Source organism: Jaculus jaculus, chromosome 13, assembly GCF_020740685.1.
Source record: "Jaculus jaculus isolate mJacJac1 chromosome 13, mJacJac1.mat.Y.cur, whole genome shotgun sequence".
NCBI lineage: Eukaryota > Metazoa > Chordata > Mammalia > Rodentia > Dipodidae > Jaculus > Jaculus jaculus.
In genome coordinates this window covers 19,810,796-19,827,768 of record NC_059114.1, presented here as the reverse complement: position 1 = coordinate 19,827,768, position 16,973 = coordinate 19,810,796, and the positions used below count along the sequence as shown (strand labels likewise).

The following is a 16,973-nucleotide window of genomic DNA, read 5'->3' as shown; positions in this document are numbered from 1 at the left end:
CTCTGTGATCTCCATCAGAAACACCTCTTGCCGGGTGTGGTGGCATAGCCTTTAATCCTAGCACAAGGGAGGGAGAGGTAGGAGGATTGCCATGAGTTTGAGGCCACCCTGAGACTCCTTAGTGAATTCCAGGTAAGCCTGGGCTAGAGTGAGACCCTACCTCAAAAAAAAAAAAAAAAAAAAAAAAAAAAACCTTTCTGAAACAGGTTTTTTATTGGCCTGAAGTTCAGCTATTAGGCTAATCTGGCGGGGCAGTAATCTTCAGTGATCCTCCTGACTCTGCTTCCCCAGGACAGGGATTATAGGTTCACATCACCACTCTCAGCTTTTTTTTTTTTTTTAATGTGGGTACTGCTTGAAACTCAAGAACTTTACCAACTGAGCCATTTCCCAAGCTCTGGATAAAACTCATATAGAAGAGCTCATAGTTACAATATTAAAGATGTAAATATTCAGGGTTGGTGCAAAGCCTAAGGACCCAGGCTCGATTCCCCAGGACCCACGTGAGCCAGATGCACAAAGTGGCGTGTGCATCTGGCATTCATTTGCAGTAACCCATTTTTTCTTGTGCCACTTTTTCTCTTTCTCATAAATAAATAGTAAAATTCAAAGATGTAAACATGTGGTGCTTGCTTAGAACATAGCTTTTAAAACCCAACAGAACAAATATGCCCCAAAGCCTGGAGAAATGGCTGGGTGGTTAAGGGGCTTGCTTGCAAAGCCAAAGGACCCAAGTTCAATTCCCTAAAACTCATGAAGATATATACACAAATTGGCACATGTGTCTGGAGTTCATTTACACTGGCTGAAGGTCCTAATGCACCCATTCTTTTTTTCTCTCTCTCAAATAAATAAATATAAAAACCCAGGAGGTGGGCTGGAGAAATGGCTTAGTGGTTAAGGCACCTGCCTGCAAAAGACCTAAGGAGCCAGGTTCAATTTCCCAATACCCACATAAGCCTGATGTACAGGATGCCACATGCATCTTAAGGTCATCTGCAGTGACTAGACACCTTGGCATGTCCATTCCCTCCCTCCCTCCCTCAAATAAATAAATAAAATGGGGGGGGGGGCGGGGTGGAGAGATGATTTAGCCGTTAAGTACTTGCCTGTGAAGCCTAAGGACACCAGTTCGAGGCTCAATTCCCCAGGACCCACATTGGCCAGACGGACAAGGCAACACACGCATCTGCAGTTTCTCTGCAGTGGGTGGAGGCCTTGGGACATCCATTCTCTCTATTTATCTGCCTCTTTCTCTCTCTGTGTCTGTGACTCTCAAATAATAAATGAAAATAAACACAAAACTTAAAAACGAAAAGCCAGGTGTGGTGGTGCACACCTTTAATCCCAGCACACAGGAGGCAGAAGTAGGGGGATCATCATGAATTCAAAACCACCTTGAGGCTTTATAGTGAACTCCAGGTCAGCCTGGGCCACAGTTAGACCCTACCTCGAAAAACCAAATTATGTGTGTGTGCGTGTTTGTGTGTGTACATCAAAGCAGAAAATGGAGCTTTAGGCTCAGGTGGCTAAGTAGTTATGTAACCACAGCACCAAGCACCAGGACAAGAAAAAAAAGTTAATAGCACAAAGCTTTTGAACAAGGTCAAATTTCAATCAAATCTGCGTGTGAAACTGTGTAGTCTTGACAGCACAGCAGGCTAAAGGAAGAAAGACTGGTCTCAATATTTTAAGCCAGAAGAATAAAAAACCCTCTGGCTTGTCTCAAGTAAGTTCTCTTGGCTTTGCTTGCCATCTTCAACTAACAGGTGATCCACTGATCCACCTGAACAATGATGACACTGGTTACTGAACAACTTGCTACTCTCCTATCTCCTACAGGACAAATATTAAGTCAACTTCCATTCACTTCAATTATTTCCATGTATTTGATTTAGTAATTATTTTATAGGTTATATTCTCAACAGGATGAAAGTGTAAAGTATCATGACCACAAGAGTAGAACAGAAAAATAAAGCAGCATTTCTTATAATCCAAACTACTCTTCATGTCATGGAATGGACAAACTCATCCCCACTCTACCCTTTTTCTTTTCCTTTTTTGGTTTTTCAAGGTAGGGTCTCACTTTAGCCCAGGCTAACCTGGAACTCACTCTGTGGTCCCAGGCTGGGATCAAAGCCACCACAACCGACTTAACCTCCATCTGGGAAAGGGAAAGGGGGGAAAAAAGTTTACAATTTAAAGACTCAGTTTTCTTATTCCCAGAAAAGCACTGTCAACATTACAGATGAGACAGAAACCTCATCTCTGATTGCAACCCTTTATTTTCAATGTTTTCTAACCTAGTTCACCATGGAAAGGAGCTCATTCTGGGCTGGAGAGATGGCTTAGCAGATAAGGCGCTTGGTTGCAAAGCCAAAGGACTTCAGTTCAATTCCCCAGGACCCACATAAAGCCAGATGCACAAGATGGTACAAGCATCTGGAGCTCATTGGCAGTGGCTGGAAGCCCTGGCGTGCCCATTCTCTCTCTCTTTCTCTTACTCTCTACCTCTTTCCTTCTCTCAAAAAAGAAAAGAGCTCATTTCAACCAGATGTCCATCCTAAAAACTCAAGAAACAAACTGAGGAAGATAACCCCCCAACCCCAGTATCTTCCTGTCCATTTTGTAAAATCATCAATTAGCCTATTATTTTATATCAGTCTCTTCTACATGGAATGTCACTGTGTTACTGAGCTGTTCCTGGCAAGGGCACCATGTGACAATCTGGAGTTTTATCTAGCAGGACATTCTCCACACGCACCTACGACAGCTTGCTCTGGTGAGGTGGGGGGAGTCAGAGGCATCCCACAGCTATTTGGGTCTTTCACACCACCAAGTCCCTGCTGTCCTGCTGGAACATGACCTCCAGCACTGGCTGCACTCTGAGGAACTGGGATGTCATTCTGAGAGATCAGAACAAAAGCTGATGGGTAGACCATCCGAACACCACCTGTAAGGAAGGAGAACAAGAACAGAACCAGGCCTGAGAAGGGTCACACAAGACTACCAACTAATTCCACCAATACAGCGATGGATGGGGGTGAAGGCTCAATGGGAAAAAAGTCATCCCAAAGTGTCACAAGTCATTCTCCACTACGTGTGCTATAATCTGGTGATAGCAGTACAGGACTCGGTGAGCAGTGGTGCTCAGTCAAGTCCACTCACCATCTTGAATTTGGGTGATTTTCTTACATTAAGAAAGATAAAGACAGAAGAAAGATTTTGGGTAAACCATTTTCCCTTACCAACGATTACTTCCACTGCCACGGGGAAGTCATCATCGTACCCCAGCTCTCCTCTCTGCTCCTCTCTCTCTCGTAGCACCATCGGGTAGAAGCACTGCCACTCCTCCATCAGCTTGCGGGTAGCCGGGTCCGACACCTTGTACGCCTGGCCTGTGAGCGTGCCGTTTAAGCCGTAAGGGCTCACCAGTACTGTGGAAGGGGGAGAAACACACTACACGTTAGAGAAATCATGCTTATATTCACTTCTGCCGATCATCTCATACTAATGTTGTTTGTTTTTGAAGCAGGGCCTCACTCTAGTTCAGACTGACTAGAACTCACTCTATAGCCCTATGCTGGCCCCAATCCTCCTACCTCAGCCTCCTGAATGCTGGGCCTAAAGAGGCTTTGAAATGCTTTTAAACTATTTTGTGTGTGTGTGTGTGTTTTTCAAGGTAGGGTCTCCCTCTAGCACAGGTTGACTATAATTCACTCTGTAGCCCTCAGCTGGCCCAATCCTCCTACCTCAGCCTCCTGAATGCTGGGCCTAAAGGCATTATTTGTTATTATTCATAGGCCTTCTAAAGCATACCAATTTTTAAAAATATTTTTAAAAATATTTTTGAACAGCATTTTAAAGATGTTTTTATTTTTATTTAGTTGAGAGGGGGGGAGGGGGAGAGAGGGAAAGAATGGGTACAACATGGCCTCCAGGCGCTGCGAATGAACTCCAAGACTCATGCGCCACCTTGCACATCTAGTTTACATGGGTCCTGGGGAATTGAACCTAGGTCCTTTGGCTTTACAGGCAAGTGCCTTAATCACTAAGCAATCTCCCCAGTCCACATATGAATTTTTGATAGAAATAAAAAATGAGTTTTATACACACTAAACTATCTGAAAAGCACATGCAAAGACAGGCATGATGGTACACACCTTTAATCCCAGCACTTAAGAGGCAGAGACAGGAGGATCACCATGAGTTTGAGGCCAGCCTGAGACTACAAAGTGAGACTCTATCTTGAAAAATTCAGTGTGGGGAGTGGTGGCATACACCTTTAATCCCAGCACTAGGGAGGCACAAGTAGAAAGATTGCCATGAGTTCAAGGACATCCTGAGACTACATAGTATTTCCAGGTCAGCCTGGACTAGACTGACCCTACTTTGAAAAAACAAATAATAATGATGATGATAATAATAATAATAATAAGAAGAAGAAGAAGAAGCATATACATACCTATTTAATAATGATTATATAATATATAATCTTCCCCAACCGTAAAACCATTCAATGTAGATAAGCCCAGACCTGCTTAGAAATTGAATACTACCTGTTCCTAAAACTTCCTAAGTATCTGCAGCAGTCAAAAAATAATACATGAGGTCTGGAGAAACGGCTTAGTGGGTAAGGCATTTGCCTGTAAAGTCTAAGGACCCTGGTTGCACTCCCCAGGACCCACGTAAGCCAGATGCACAAAGGGGGAACAAGCATATAGTTCGTCTGTGGTGGCTAGAGGTCATGGCGTGCCCATTCTCTCGCACTCAAATGAATAAATATTTTTTAAAAAGTGGGGGGGGGATTACCATGGGATATTTTTCTGTAATCATGGAAAATGTTAATAAAAATTAATGTGTGTGTGTGTGCGTGTGTGTGTGTGTGTGTAAAAATTCCAAACCACAGGAAGTGGTAGTGTACATAACTTGACACAAAATGCCTACTTAATGCCTGGGCTAAAGTTTTGTTATGGTGACTGTTTTGGATGAGTGCTGATGAAACACCTTCATGTAAAGTTTATTTAACTCAAAGGAAGGAACTCAAAGTCATTCTATTTCATCTTTCCACTTCTGATGTTCATTTTCCTGTTAGAATCAAAGTTGTACTTAATATGCTACTGTGAATAACCCAAGCAGTTCCTTCAATCACGGTACTTCAACCTTGAAATAATCCTTTTTTGTGAGGGGTGCACCTGAAATAATTATGAAATTGGAATCTCCCACCTTTGACATTTTGAAATAAAATCTCACATAGCCCAGGCTGACCCTAAATTTTTTGTAAACAAGGATAACTTTAAACTTCAAATTTTCTTGTCTCTAACTCGAAATTATAGGTATGTGCCACCACATCTGGCTTAAGGTGTCTTGTTTTGGTTTTGTTTGTTTGTGAGTTCATTTTGTTTTGCCCCAACTAGTGTCTCCCTCTAGCTGAGGCTGACCTGCAACTCACTCTGCACTCCCAGGCTGACCTTGAACTCACACCAATCCCACAACCTCTGCCTCCAAAAGGCTGGGATTAAAAGGCATGTACCACCGCACCCTTTTTTTTTTTTTTTTTTGAGGGGGAAGAAAGTAAATAAAATTCTTTTCCAGATGTAGAGGTACATGCCTGAGGCAGGAGGATCTCCATGAGTTCAAGGAAACACAATTCCAGGTCAGTCTGGGCTAAAGCAAGACCCTACCTTGAGAAACAAGAAAGGAAAAGGAAAAGGAGAAGGGGAAGGGGGGGGAGGGGGAGAGGGAGGGAGAGAGGGAGGGAGGGAGGGAGGGAGGGAGGGAGGGAGGGAGGGAGGGAGGGAGGGAAGGAGAAGGAAAAAAGTAAAATTTGAAAATTTCTCTTTTGATGTCTCTACTATGCAGTGCTGATGCTCCCAAAGACAGTTTCTTTCAAATGCACAATATATTCTGATCATATTCACTCCCCGTTTATGAAACAGCCTGATGGTTCTTCACGTCAGTCAAGAGTGCCACAGCTGAAGCCACACTTACTCCTTTAAGTTATGCTCTCACGTCAATGTGTATCAAATTATATGTTCAGAATCATGCAAAGCCAACACCTATGAAAGAGCTGGTCTCCATCCAACAGGAAGCAAGCAGGATAATGCCCCACAGGAAGCTCCTAGAACCTGAGTCAGCAGGAACAACAGCCTGACATTTATACTAATTAGTCTACAGGGTCCTGGTATTCCTAACGTAATCCTTCCCAATGTACCCGGGTTGAAAGTGATCTTCTATCATAGCTTCTTTTTTATCCATAAATTATTTTGAGTGATAACATCTAAGATGGTCCTTTTCACTTTCAAGCCTGACAATCCACCATAGCATGTGCTATGGACTTCTAAGTGTATAATCTAAGAATTGAGTAGTTCTGAATTTTATAGTTTTGTGGTAAAATAAAAACAAATCTAAAAGTATTGGGGGGATTCATGCCACTGCATCTGGTAAATGAGGATTTAATAAAGTTCTTCCCAAAGATCTGTCTTTATTTATTTTGTTAAATATATTCAGAAGAGAATATAGAAAACCACAAAGAACCAGGTGTGGTGGTGCACTCCTTTAGTCCCAGCACTGGGGTAGCAGAGGTAGGAGAATTGCCATGACTTGGATGCTACCCAGAGACCCAATAGTGAATTCCAGGTCAGTCTGGGCTAGATTGAGACCCTGCCTCAGGGGGGAAAAAAAGAAGAGGAAGGAGAAGGAAGAGGGAGGAGGAGGGAGGAAGGAGGAGGAAGGAAGAGGAGAAGGGAGAAGGAATAAGGAGAGGGAGGAGGGAAGAGGAGGAGGGAAGAGGAGGAGGGAAGAGGAGGAGTGAGAAGGGAGGAAGACGGAGGAAGAAGGGGGAGGGAGGAGTAGGAAAAGGAAAGAGGAGGAGGGAGGAAGGAGGAGGAAGAGGAAGGAGGATGACAAAGAGAGGGAGGAGGAGGAAGAAGGAGGGAGAAGGAAGAGGAAGTAGGATGAAGAGAAGGAAGGGGAAGGAAGAAGGAGGAAGATAAGGGGAAGGAGGAGCAAGGAAGAAGTGGAAGGAGAAGGAAGGAGGAAGATGGAGAAGGAAGGAGGAAGATGAAGGAGGAAGGAGGAAAGGGAGTAAAAGTGGGAAGAAGGAGGAGGAAGAGGGAGGAAGGAGGAGGAGGAGGGAGGAAGGAAAAAGAGGAGGGAGGGAGAAAGGAGAAGGGAAGAAAGAAGAGGAGGGAGGAAGAGGAGAGAGGAGGAGGAGGAGGAAGGAAAAGAGGGATGAGGAAGGAGGAAGGAAGAGGAAGGAGATGGAAGGAGGAGGGAAGGAAGAAGGGGGGGAGGAGGGAAGGGGAGGAGTGAGAAGGGAGGAAGAAGAGGAGGGAAGGAGGAGGAGGAGGAAAGAAGAAGATGACCACAAAGAGGGGCTAGAGAGATGGCGCAGTAGTTAAAGGTGGTACCTTGCAAAGCCAGTCAGCCCAGGTCCAATTTCCATTCCCAAGCAACCCATGTAAAGCCAGATGGAACTCATTTGGAGTAGCACACCCATACACATAAAAACCAAACAAATTAAGCTGGAGAGATGGCTTAGTGTTTAAGTACTTGCCTGTGAAGCCTAAGGACCCCTGTTCAAGACTCCATTCCCCAGGACCCACATTAGCCAGATGCACAAGGGGGCGCATGTGTCCGGAGTTCATTTGCAGTGGCTGGAGGCCCTGGCGTGCCCATCCTCCCATCCTCCCTCCCTCCCTCCCTCCCTCCCTCCCTCCCTCCCTCCCTCTCTCTCTCTCTCTCTCTCCTCTCTCCCCCCTCCCCCTCCCTCTCCCTCTCTCTCCCGGCCTCATTCTCTCTCTGTCTGTCCCTCTCAAATAAACAAACAGAAAAAAAAACCAAATTATATTACCTATTTTCTATTTCTGTGTGTATGTGTATTAATTTTGGCTTACAGACTTAAGGGAAAGGTGAATGATGGGAAGGAAAAATGTGACATGAGCTGGACATCACCTCCCAGACAACATCAGGTAGACAACAGCAGCAGGAGAGTATATCCTGTTGTTTATTCTTTTTAATATTTTATTTATCTATTAATCTATTTATTTGAGAGAGAGAGAATGAGACAGACAGAGAGAAACAGAAAAAGGTAGAGAGAGGATGGGCATGCCAGAGCCTCCAGCCACTGCAAACAAACTCCAGGCGCATGTACCACCATGTACATCTGACTTACATGGGTACTGGGAAATCAAACCTGGAAGCTTAGGCTACACAGGCAAGAGGTCTAACGGCTAAAGTCAGCTTTCCAGCTCCCACTCCACATTGTCTATTTGAAGCAGATATCTTTAGAAATGATGTATATAGACTGAAAAAAAACGAAATCCAAAATTATTACATTTTAAAACTATTATACATAAAAGCCTGATTACATATACACAAACACACAATTGTCATTTTTTGGTAGTTCTTCCAGTTTTACCTTTGCTCTCTTATATTAATATTGGAATATGGTTTTTTTTCCCCAATTCCTTATCTATGTGCTTTTCTTTCTCTTCAGCATGGAGGATCCTTTCAAGTATTTTCTGTAGAGCTGGCTTTGTCTTCTAATATTCCTTTAGCCTGCTTTTGTTATGGAATGTCCTTATTTCTCCATCTATTTGAATAGACAGCTTTGCAGGATAAAGTAACTATCTTTTTAAGTAACTATCTTTCAGAACTTCGAATGTAGCATCCCAAACCCTTCTGAGAGTTGGTGTTGAGTTATCTGTTGTGATCCTGATGAGCTTACCATTGTATGAGACTTGATTTTTATATCTAACTGCTCACCAAACTCCCCAGTAAGCACTTCTCTCAATGTTCACACCCATATATTAATGATGCTCTCATTTTTGGTTAGAGAACCTTCTCTTTTCAGATGGCAGTAACCTTGGGATGATTCAGAAGGCACCACAGTGCTAAGAAGTGACAGAGGAGTGCTCAGCACTGAAATACCTCTATCACACCTTCCAAGGCCCAGGATCTATTGCGGAAGAGGTGGTAGAAAGAATGTAAGAGCCAAAGGAAGGGTAAGACTCTTTACAACGTGCTCCTCCAGACACAAAATGGCCTGGACACCCATGACCTCACAGTGCCTGACACTACCTACACAAAACCATCATAATAGGAAGGAAAGATCATGACATCAGAATAAAAGAGAGAGTGATTGAGAGGGGGAGAGGATATGATGGAGAGTGGAGTTTCAAAGGGGAAAGTGGGGGGAGGGATATTGATGAGATATTGTTTATAATCATGGAAGTTGTCAATAAAATGTGTATGTATGCATGTGAGTGTGCGTGTGTATGCCAGGCCTTTAATTCCAGCACTTGGGAGGCAGAGGTAGGAGGATCACCTTAGTTCATGAATACCCCAGGACCACAGAGTTCCAGGTTAACCTGGGCTAGATTGAGACTCTACCTCAAAGCAAAACCCCACAAATAATTATTATCCTCAATGCCTAATTTCAAGGAAACAATAAAGGCAGTAATATCTGTGGAAAAAGTTACATATCATAACTCCAGCACTTTAATTTTGATTCAAATTTCAAGTATCAGGTTTAACAGTAATCTACGGTTATAACATTGTTAAAACCTTTTTTATTTTATTTTATTTTATTTATTTGAGAGAGAGAGAGAGAATGGGCACACCAGGGCCTCAAGCCACTGCGAACGAACTCCAGACACATGCACCACCTTGTGCATCTGGCTTATGTGGGTCCTGGGGTAATCAAGCCTCAAACCAGGGTCGTTAGGCTTCACAGGCAAGTACTTTAACCAGTAAGCCATGTCTCCAGCACCGCTAAAACCTTTTTAACAAACAAAATATAATTCTCCCATTTATAAAATATATTTACGCATTAGAATATATTTTAAAATGTTTATCATTGTTATATTGTTCAGCTGCATAATGGTGTATACCTTTTATCCCAGCACTCAGGAGGCCGAGTACAAGGACAGACTGGAACTACAGAGTGAGTTCCAAGCAAGCCTGGGCTTAAGTGAGTCCCTACTTCAAAAATAAATAAATAAATAAGTAAATAAATAAATAAATAAATAGTTAAATAAATAAATAAATAAGTAAAGCAAAAGGAACAGAAAGTTCTCTGTATCAACACAATCTCACTAAGGTCATGCTCCACAAGCTCTTCGTGCTTGCTCATGAGCTGGTGGCTGTCCTTGCTTCTTCCAAAGCTGGGTCATGTTTATCTGTGGACATCAAACCTGGCTGGGCCAGGACAGAGATCAGGCATCACCCTTGAACTTACCTTGAAATGGTGCAGGAGAAGACTGAGCCATATGGAGGTGTTCCTCGTTGATTAGGTAAATTGGCTGGTGCTGGGCGATCTCCACACTTGTGCACACGTTACTTTCTCCATGGAGAAAGAACGTGAAAGCGCAGGACAAATGCTCACTAGAAAGGACAATGAGAAACTCAGTTGTGCACTGTGGTAGGATATGGCTGTGAAAGCAGCACCCATGGTCAACTGTGCCATCACCAGAGAAGCTAACTCCCATCACCTGTGGACAAACAAGACTTCCAGTTGATTGTACAGAGAATATAAATTTCAATGCTACATTGTGAAAGTTTGATTACCTAACATCTAACTCCTATGTTAACTTTATAGACTCCTAAATATTGATAGAGGAGGCCAACTACATGGCAAACACACAAAGCTGTGTTAACTCAGATCAATGAGAGTTGGGCATAGGGTGCATACCTCTAACACTGGCACTACGGTTAAGGGAGAGAACTAAATTCAAGGCCAGCCTGGGTTTCAGAGTGAGTTCCAGGTTTTTAAAAAAAAAAAAAAAAAAAAAGGCAACACCAGGTGAGGCGTGGTGGCACACACGTTTAATCCCAGCACTGGGGAGGCAAAGGTAGGAGGATAACCATGAATTCAAGGCCACCCTGAGAACATAGAGTGAATTTATGGTCAGCTGGGGCTAGAGTAAGAACCTACCTTAAGAATTACAAACAAAAAAAAAAAAAGGAAGGGAGGAAGGGAGGAAGGAACCAAACTCTTGGGGCTTCTTTTTTCCCAAGGCAGGGTCTCACTCTAGCCCTGGCTGACCTGAAACTCACCGAGATCCTCCTACCTCTGCCACCTTACCTTTCCTGGGATTAAAGTACATTGAACAAGAGGCAGAAGCAGGAGAACCACAATTTCAAGGGCAGCCTGGGCTACACATTAAAATAGGAAAAAAATAAATTGAAAATGAGTTTTAAAAGTAAATTATGAATATCCTAACATTTTAACAGAAATTTTAACAGATCCTCCAAAAAAATGGCAAAAAAGTTTCATGTTTGGTGGTATAACAGTATGTAACATCAATTTACAAGCTTTAAAAGTTTATCCAGATGCACAAGAGGGCACATGTGTCTGGAGTTCCTTTGCAGTGGCTGGAGGCCCTGGCACGCCTATATTCATATTCATCCCCCCCCTTACCCCCTCTCCCCTTCCCTCCCTACCTCTTTCTGTCACATATATAAATATAAAAATATTTTTAAAAAAAGTTTAGCAGGGTGTGGTGGCGCATGTCTTTAATCCCAGCACTCGGAAGGCAGAGGTAGCAGGATCGCCATTGAGTTCGAGGCCACCCTGAGACTCCATAGTGAATTCCAGGGCAGCCTGGGCTAGAGTGAGACCCTACCTCGAAAAAGAAAAAAGAAAAAAGAAAAAGAGAGAGAGAGAGAAAATGAATGGGCACACCAGTATCTCTACCCACTGCAAATGGACTCCAGGTACAAACAAACAAACAAATTTTTTAAAAAAACAAAACTTTAAGCAGGTGTGGTGGCTCCCACTGGGAATCCCAGCACTTGGCATGTGAAGACAGGAAGATCAAGAGTTCAAGGCCATTGGGCTGGAGAGATGGGTTAGCAGTTACCTCATTTGTCTGAGAAGCCTACCGACCCAGGTTCAACTCTTTAGGACCTACATAAGCCAGATGCACAAAGTGACTCATGCACACAGGTTATACATGGGCACCAGATGGCACATGAGTTCATTTGCACTGGCTAAGTCTGTGACATACTAATCCCCACCCCCAATATATTTAAGAAAAAGAAAGAAGCAGCAAGAGTTTAATGGCAGCTGAGCTTACATGAACCCCTGTGTAAAAAAAAAAAAAAGCAGCAGAAGTAAAAAACACAAGTTTTTAACAAAATGGCACATGCATCGCGAGTTGGTTTGGAATGGCAGAAGGTCCTGAAGCAAGCAAACTAACTCACTTAGTCTGCCTCTTTCACTCAGTATCTCTCTCTCAAATAAATAAAAATATTTTTAAAATATTAAAATTAAGCTGGGCATAGTGGTACATGCCTTTAATCCCAGTACTGAGAAGGCAGTGGTAGGAGGACTGAATCTAAGGCCACCCAGAGACTACAGAATTTTCAAGTGATGAGAGTAGTGAGGTTTAGCTGAGTAGTTAAAGATTCAAGTAAAAATGTGTGAGGGTGAGAAGAAGCAAGACCAGAATGGAGCTTGAAATGTTTACCTCCTACCTCTCAGACACCACCACATAAAATGTCATGCCTCTCTAGCTGTGTATTTATGGAGTTCCTTATTTTCACAAAGGTCCAATCTCATTTTACCTACAAAGAATATAAACAAACTAGCTAATGAAAAGAACACTGGATTTCAAGCCTCATCATCTTTTGTAGACAAGAAACTGTCAATGGTGGCAACACTGTTCAACATCTGGTCTTTTTCACCATTTTGGCAATGCCATAGATACAGATATTGACGCATCCTAATCAAATAACCAGAATGTTGACAGCTTCAGGTACCAACCAAGAGCCAACAGGACAAAATGAATTGCATGGTTTCCTCTTGGGCACTCCTTTAGTTGGGGCCAGCAAGCACACATCTCAAGAACTTGTCCCTCCTATCCCCCGTCCTGAGTCACAGCCTCCGAAGTGCTTAGAGAGACGAGTAAATTGCTGATAAGTAGGGAACCTATGGCCCTGTGAGGTTTCTCCTGCAAACTACTATGTGCCTTGTCTTAATTTTCTCCTTTAAAATGAAAATGTCTTTAAAAAAAATTAGTATCAAAAATTAATTCTTGCCGGGCGTGGTGGCGCACGCCTTTAATCCCAGCACTCGGGAGGCAGAGGTAGGAGGATCGCCATGAGTTCAAGGCCACCCTGAGACTACAGAGTTAATTCCAGGTCAGCCTGGACCAGAGTGAGACCCTACCTCGAAAAACCAAAAAAAAAAAAAAAAAATTAATTCTTCAGCCAGGCATGGTGGCACATGACCTTAATCCCAGCACTCAGGAGGCAGAGGTAAGAGGACTGCTATGAGATCAAGGCCACCTTGAAACTACATCATGAATTCCGGGTCAGCCTAGCCTAAAGTGAGAACCTACCTCGAAAAACAAAAAAACAAAAAAAAAAAAAAAAAAAAAAAAAAAACTTCTTCAATTCTTACTGTTTTTCACTTGTTACTCTGGTCTTTGTTTTGGGAATATAAAAGATGCAAATGCATATGGACATTTATGTAGTAGTTCTTGACTAGCTAACTGACTTAAACCCCTATATGGGCTCTCTGCTTTTTTTTTTTTTTCTTTTTTCTTTAAAGCAGGGTGTGTCTCTAGCTCAGGCTGACCTGAAATTTACTATAAAGTCTCAGGCTGGCCTTGAACTCAGTGATCCTCCTACCTCCACCTCTAAAGTGCTGGGACTAAAGGGAGGTGCCACTGCTCCTAGCTCTTATGACTCCTTCCTAATTATGTCACACCATTTCTATCTATTTATTTATTGTGAGGGGGGAGGGGAAGGAGAAGGCGGAGGGAAGGAGGGAGATGGAGACTGAGGAAGAGAATGAATGAATATGAATGGCAAGCCAGTGCCTCGAGCCACTGAAATGAGCCAGAAGCACATGCTACCATGTGCATCTGGCTCATGCAGGTTCTAGGGAATCAAACCTGGATCCTTAGGCTTTAGGCAAACACCTTAACTACTGAGCAATCTCTCCAGCCAAACACACCATTTTTTAGTTAAGAATTTCTAAACTTTATCTTGCTCTTAACCACATCTGAGCTTTGCTAAAGTCCTGTGCCCCTCCCTCATTCATTCTCATGTCTGGAAGCATTGTGTCTACACTGTTTTGTTGTTGTTGCTGCGAAACTTTTTTTTTTTTTTTTGTTCTTGTCCAGGCTGTCCTGGAATTCACTATATAGACTCAGGGTGGCCTCAAACCCTCCTACCTCTCCCTCTGGAGTGCTGGGATTAACGGTATGCACCACCATGGCTGCTTTGTGCCTGCACTTTGACTTCATTTCTGCTTTCATATCAATCTCTTGCTAGTGTAAATGTTCCTTGTTCATTCCATGTTGTTTTTTCCACTTAAAGTTGATAGCTGGTTGAATTAATTCCATGCCCTATCCCCAAGTATTGGGATTAAACGTGTGCGCCTGGGCAATGCTTTAGAAAAATTTTTCCAGCCTATGCAACTCAGTTAATCCAGGACCCACATAAAGCCAGATGTAAAGTGGCCCATGCATCTAGAGTTTGTTTGCAATGGCTGGAGACACTGGCATGCCCATTCTACACCTCAGCCTCCTTTAAAGTAAATAAATATCTTTTTTTAAAAAGAGCTGCTCTAGCCAGTGATATTCTGAAAACCTGGAGGCCAACACAAAAACTTAAAAAGGCTTATGAAGGTCACCGTACTAAAATCTCCCTCTCCCTCAAGATTACTAAACTGCCAGATTATCTAGTCACAGACTCAGGGCAGCTCTTTTAAGCCTCGAATGGAGTCGGCCTGGAAGATTACACAGATTAAAGTGTTGTCTGCATTAGGTAATCCATGGTCAGCAAGGTGCTTTTATTGTTCACGTTAAGACAGGCTCATATATTTTTTTCGAAAAAAAAACAAAGCATAATATAAAAGCTTTCATCCAGTTTTTTGATTACTTTAAAAGATAGGAACTCCAGGACAATAAAATCATGTTGCTTACATCTACAAAAGAGATAGGAACAAAGGGGCAAGAGAAACAGTATAAAAGAGAACCAAATAAATTTCTACCAATTTCTTCTCATTACATACAAGACATTATACAGTACTATGGATAATAAAGAGTCAACAGACACTAAAATAGCTAACACTTTCTGCCTGAAAGCATACATTAGCCTATCTCCACTAAACCCCATGGCTAAACTGAGGTGCACTATCTTTCCACATTACAAAACTTATTTTTATAGTGTTATCTGTAAAACATGAAGTATTTACTTGTACTTGTATTTTACAAAAACATCCAACATTATGACAGGTTCTGACCCCCAGGGGGGAGGAAGAGTGGCAGATATGGCAGACTCAGACATCTTCCAAGCGATCTGCAAGAAGGTGTTAGCAGGTGGCATCTGTAACCTGTTGCTACTCGTCAGGGGAGCGTCACCTCCACACTCCAGCACAAGAAATGGGGCTGGACAGCACTTTCAAAGCACTCTTTACTACACTCTGCAACTGAAGCTGTCAGCGAGGATGAGCATCAGCTCTTTCTATTTCTTCGTCCATACGGCCTCCTATTTCTTCTGCCTCGTATTTTAGAATGATATGAAGCATGAAAACCAGCAGGAGAAGCATTCTCTTCCTTCTCGCCCTTTCCCCTCCCTTCCCATACCACCATTCTGACTGTTCCATTACAGTTTCTCTAGTGGAAGTTGACATACAAATGAGTCGATACAATATTACAAAATTACTTTCTGTCTCTACTCACATAATGATCCTCACTATGCTCTTAACAACACTGCCTATAAAAACAATACCAGAAAGGAAATTGCCTTCTGAGATCACTCAATTTCAGAGCTAGCAGCTGACACTGTGACTGGTCAAAGTACTTTAAAGGCTTTCCACCACCTGGCATTTGCCTCCCAGAGATTCATGCTCAGCACTGCTACTCAATGGCTCACTTGCCAGTACTCACAGGAGGTCACAATTTTCCCAGCAAAGAAAAATAAAACTGAAGTTGAGGGCTGGAGAGATGGCTTAGCGGTTAAGCGCTCGCCTACGAAGCCTATGGACCCCGGTTCAAGGCTCGGTTCCCCAGGTCCCACGTAAGCCAGATGCACAAGGGGGCGCACGTGTCTGGAGTTCGTTTGCAGAGGCTGGAAGCCCTGGCTCGCCCATTCTCTCTCTCTCCCTCTATCTGTCTTTCTCTCTGTGTCTGTCGCTCTCAAATAAATAAATAAAAAATGAACAAAAAAAATTTAAAAAAAAAAACAAACTGAAGTTGACATTTACTTGGTAGAATGCTGTTACTCTGTTCCTATGCCACAGGGCCACACCAGACACTAGGCTTGCTCTTTAATCAGTCAAAACAAGCACAGTACAGCCTTCAATCAATAGCAGTGGCCATGCATTTCAACTGCCTATCCCTAACATAACCCTAATGGCCAATACCAACAAAGAAATAAGCATAGTTTTCCTAGCATGTAAAACATTATGGTGCTAAACACTGTAACATGCTTTGCACTTGTGATACAAATACAAAACAGAATAAACTATGACCAACTGGGGTGATGGCTCATGCTAGTTCAATTCCCAGAACCCACATGAAGGCCCATGCAAAGAGGCCAATGCATAGGTGATCCCTCAACAATGGTAGGTGAAACCAGGAGATTCCAAACATTTCTTTGCAATCAAGCAGTTTGTTTGCAGCAGTAAAAGACCCCATCTTAAAGAAAGTAAAGCAAAGACACCTTGACATCGTCCTTTCACCTCCAGACAAGTGCCATGACATGACCACACATGAACTCACACATACTCATTAATTGATCTCCAGATCTTATTTATATAGAGAAAGGATGAATGAGAATGGACATAGCAGGACATCTAGCCCTTGCAAATGAACTCCAGATACATAAGCATCTTTGTGCATCTGGCTTTATGTGAGTATGCAAGCCATATGGCTTTGCAAGCAAGTGCCTTTAGCAGCAGAGTCACCTCTCCAGACCTGATTTACTGATTTATCCTTTTTCCCTTTTTGGAT

General features: G+C 42.8%; 1 protein-coding gene across 3 annotated transcripts in view; it reads right to left on the bottom strand.

Annotated features, from left to right (window-relative positions):
- The window catches only part of Med13l (mediator complex subunit 13L), a 276,451-nt gene that overhangs the window by 75,297 nt on the left and 184,181 nt on the right, over positions 1 to 16,973 (bottom strand). For all 3 annotated transcript variants that reach the window (XM_045133163.1, XM_045133164.1, XM_045133165.1), the window contains 3 exons: positions 10,244 to 10,389; positions 3,249 to 3,437; positions 2,765 to 2,953 (listed from right to left, as the gene is read on the bottom strand). In XM_045133163.1, coding sequence (XP_044989098.1) covers positions 2,765 to 2,953; positions 3,249 to 3,437; positions 10,244 to 10,389 — 524 coding nt within the window. The remainder of the gene's footprint in view (positions 1 to 2,764; positions 2,954 to 3,248; positions 3,438 to 10,243; positions 10,390 to 16,973) is intronic.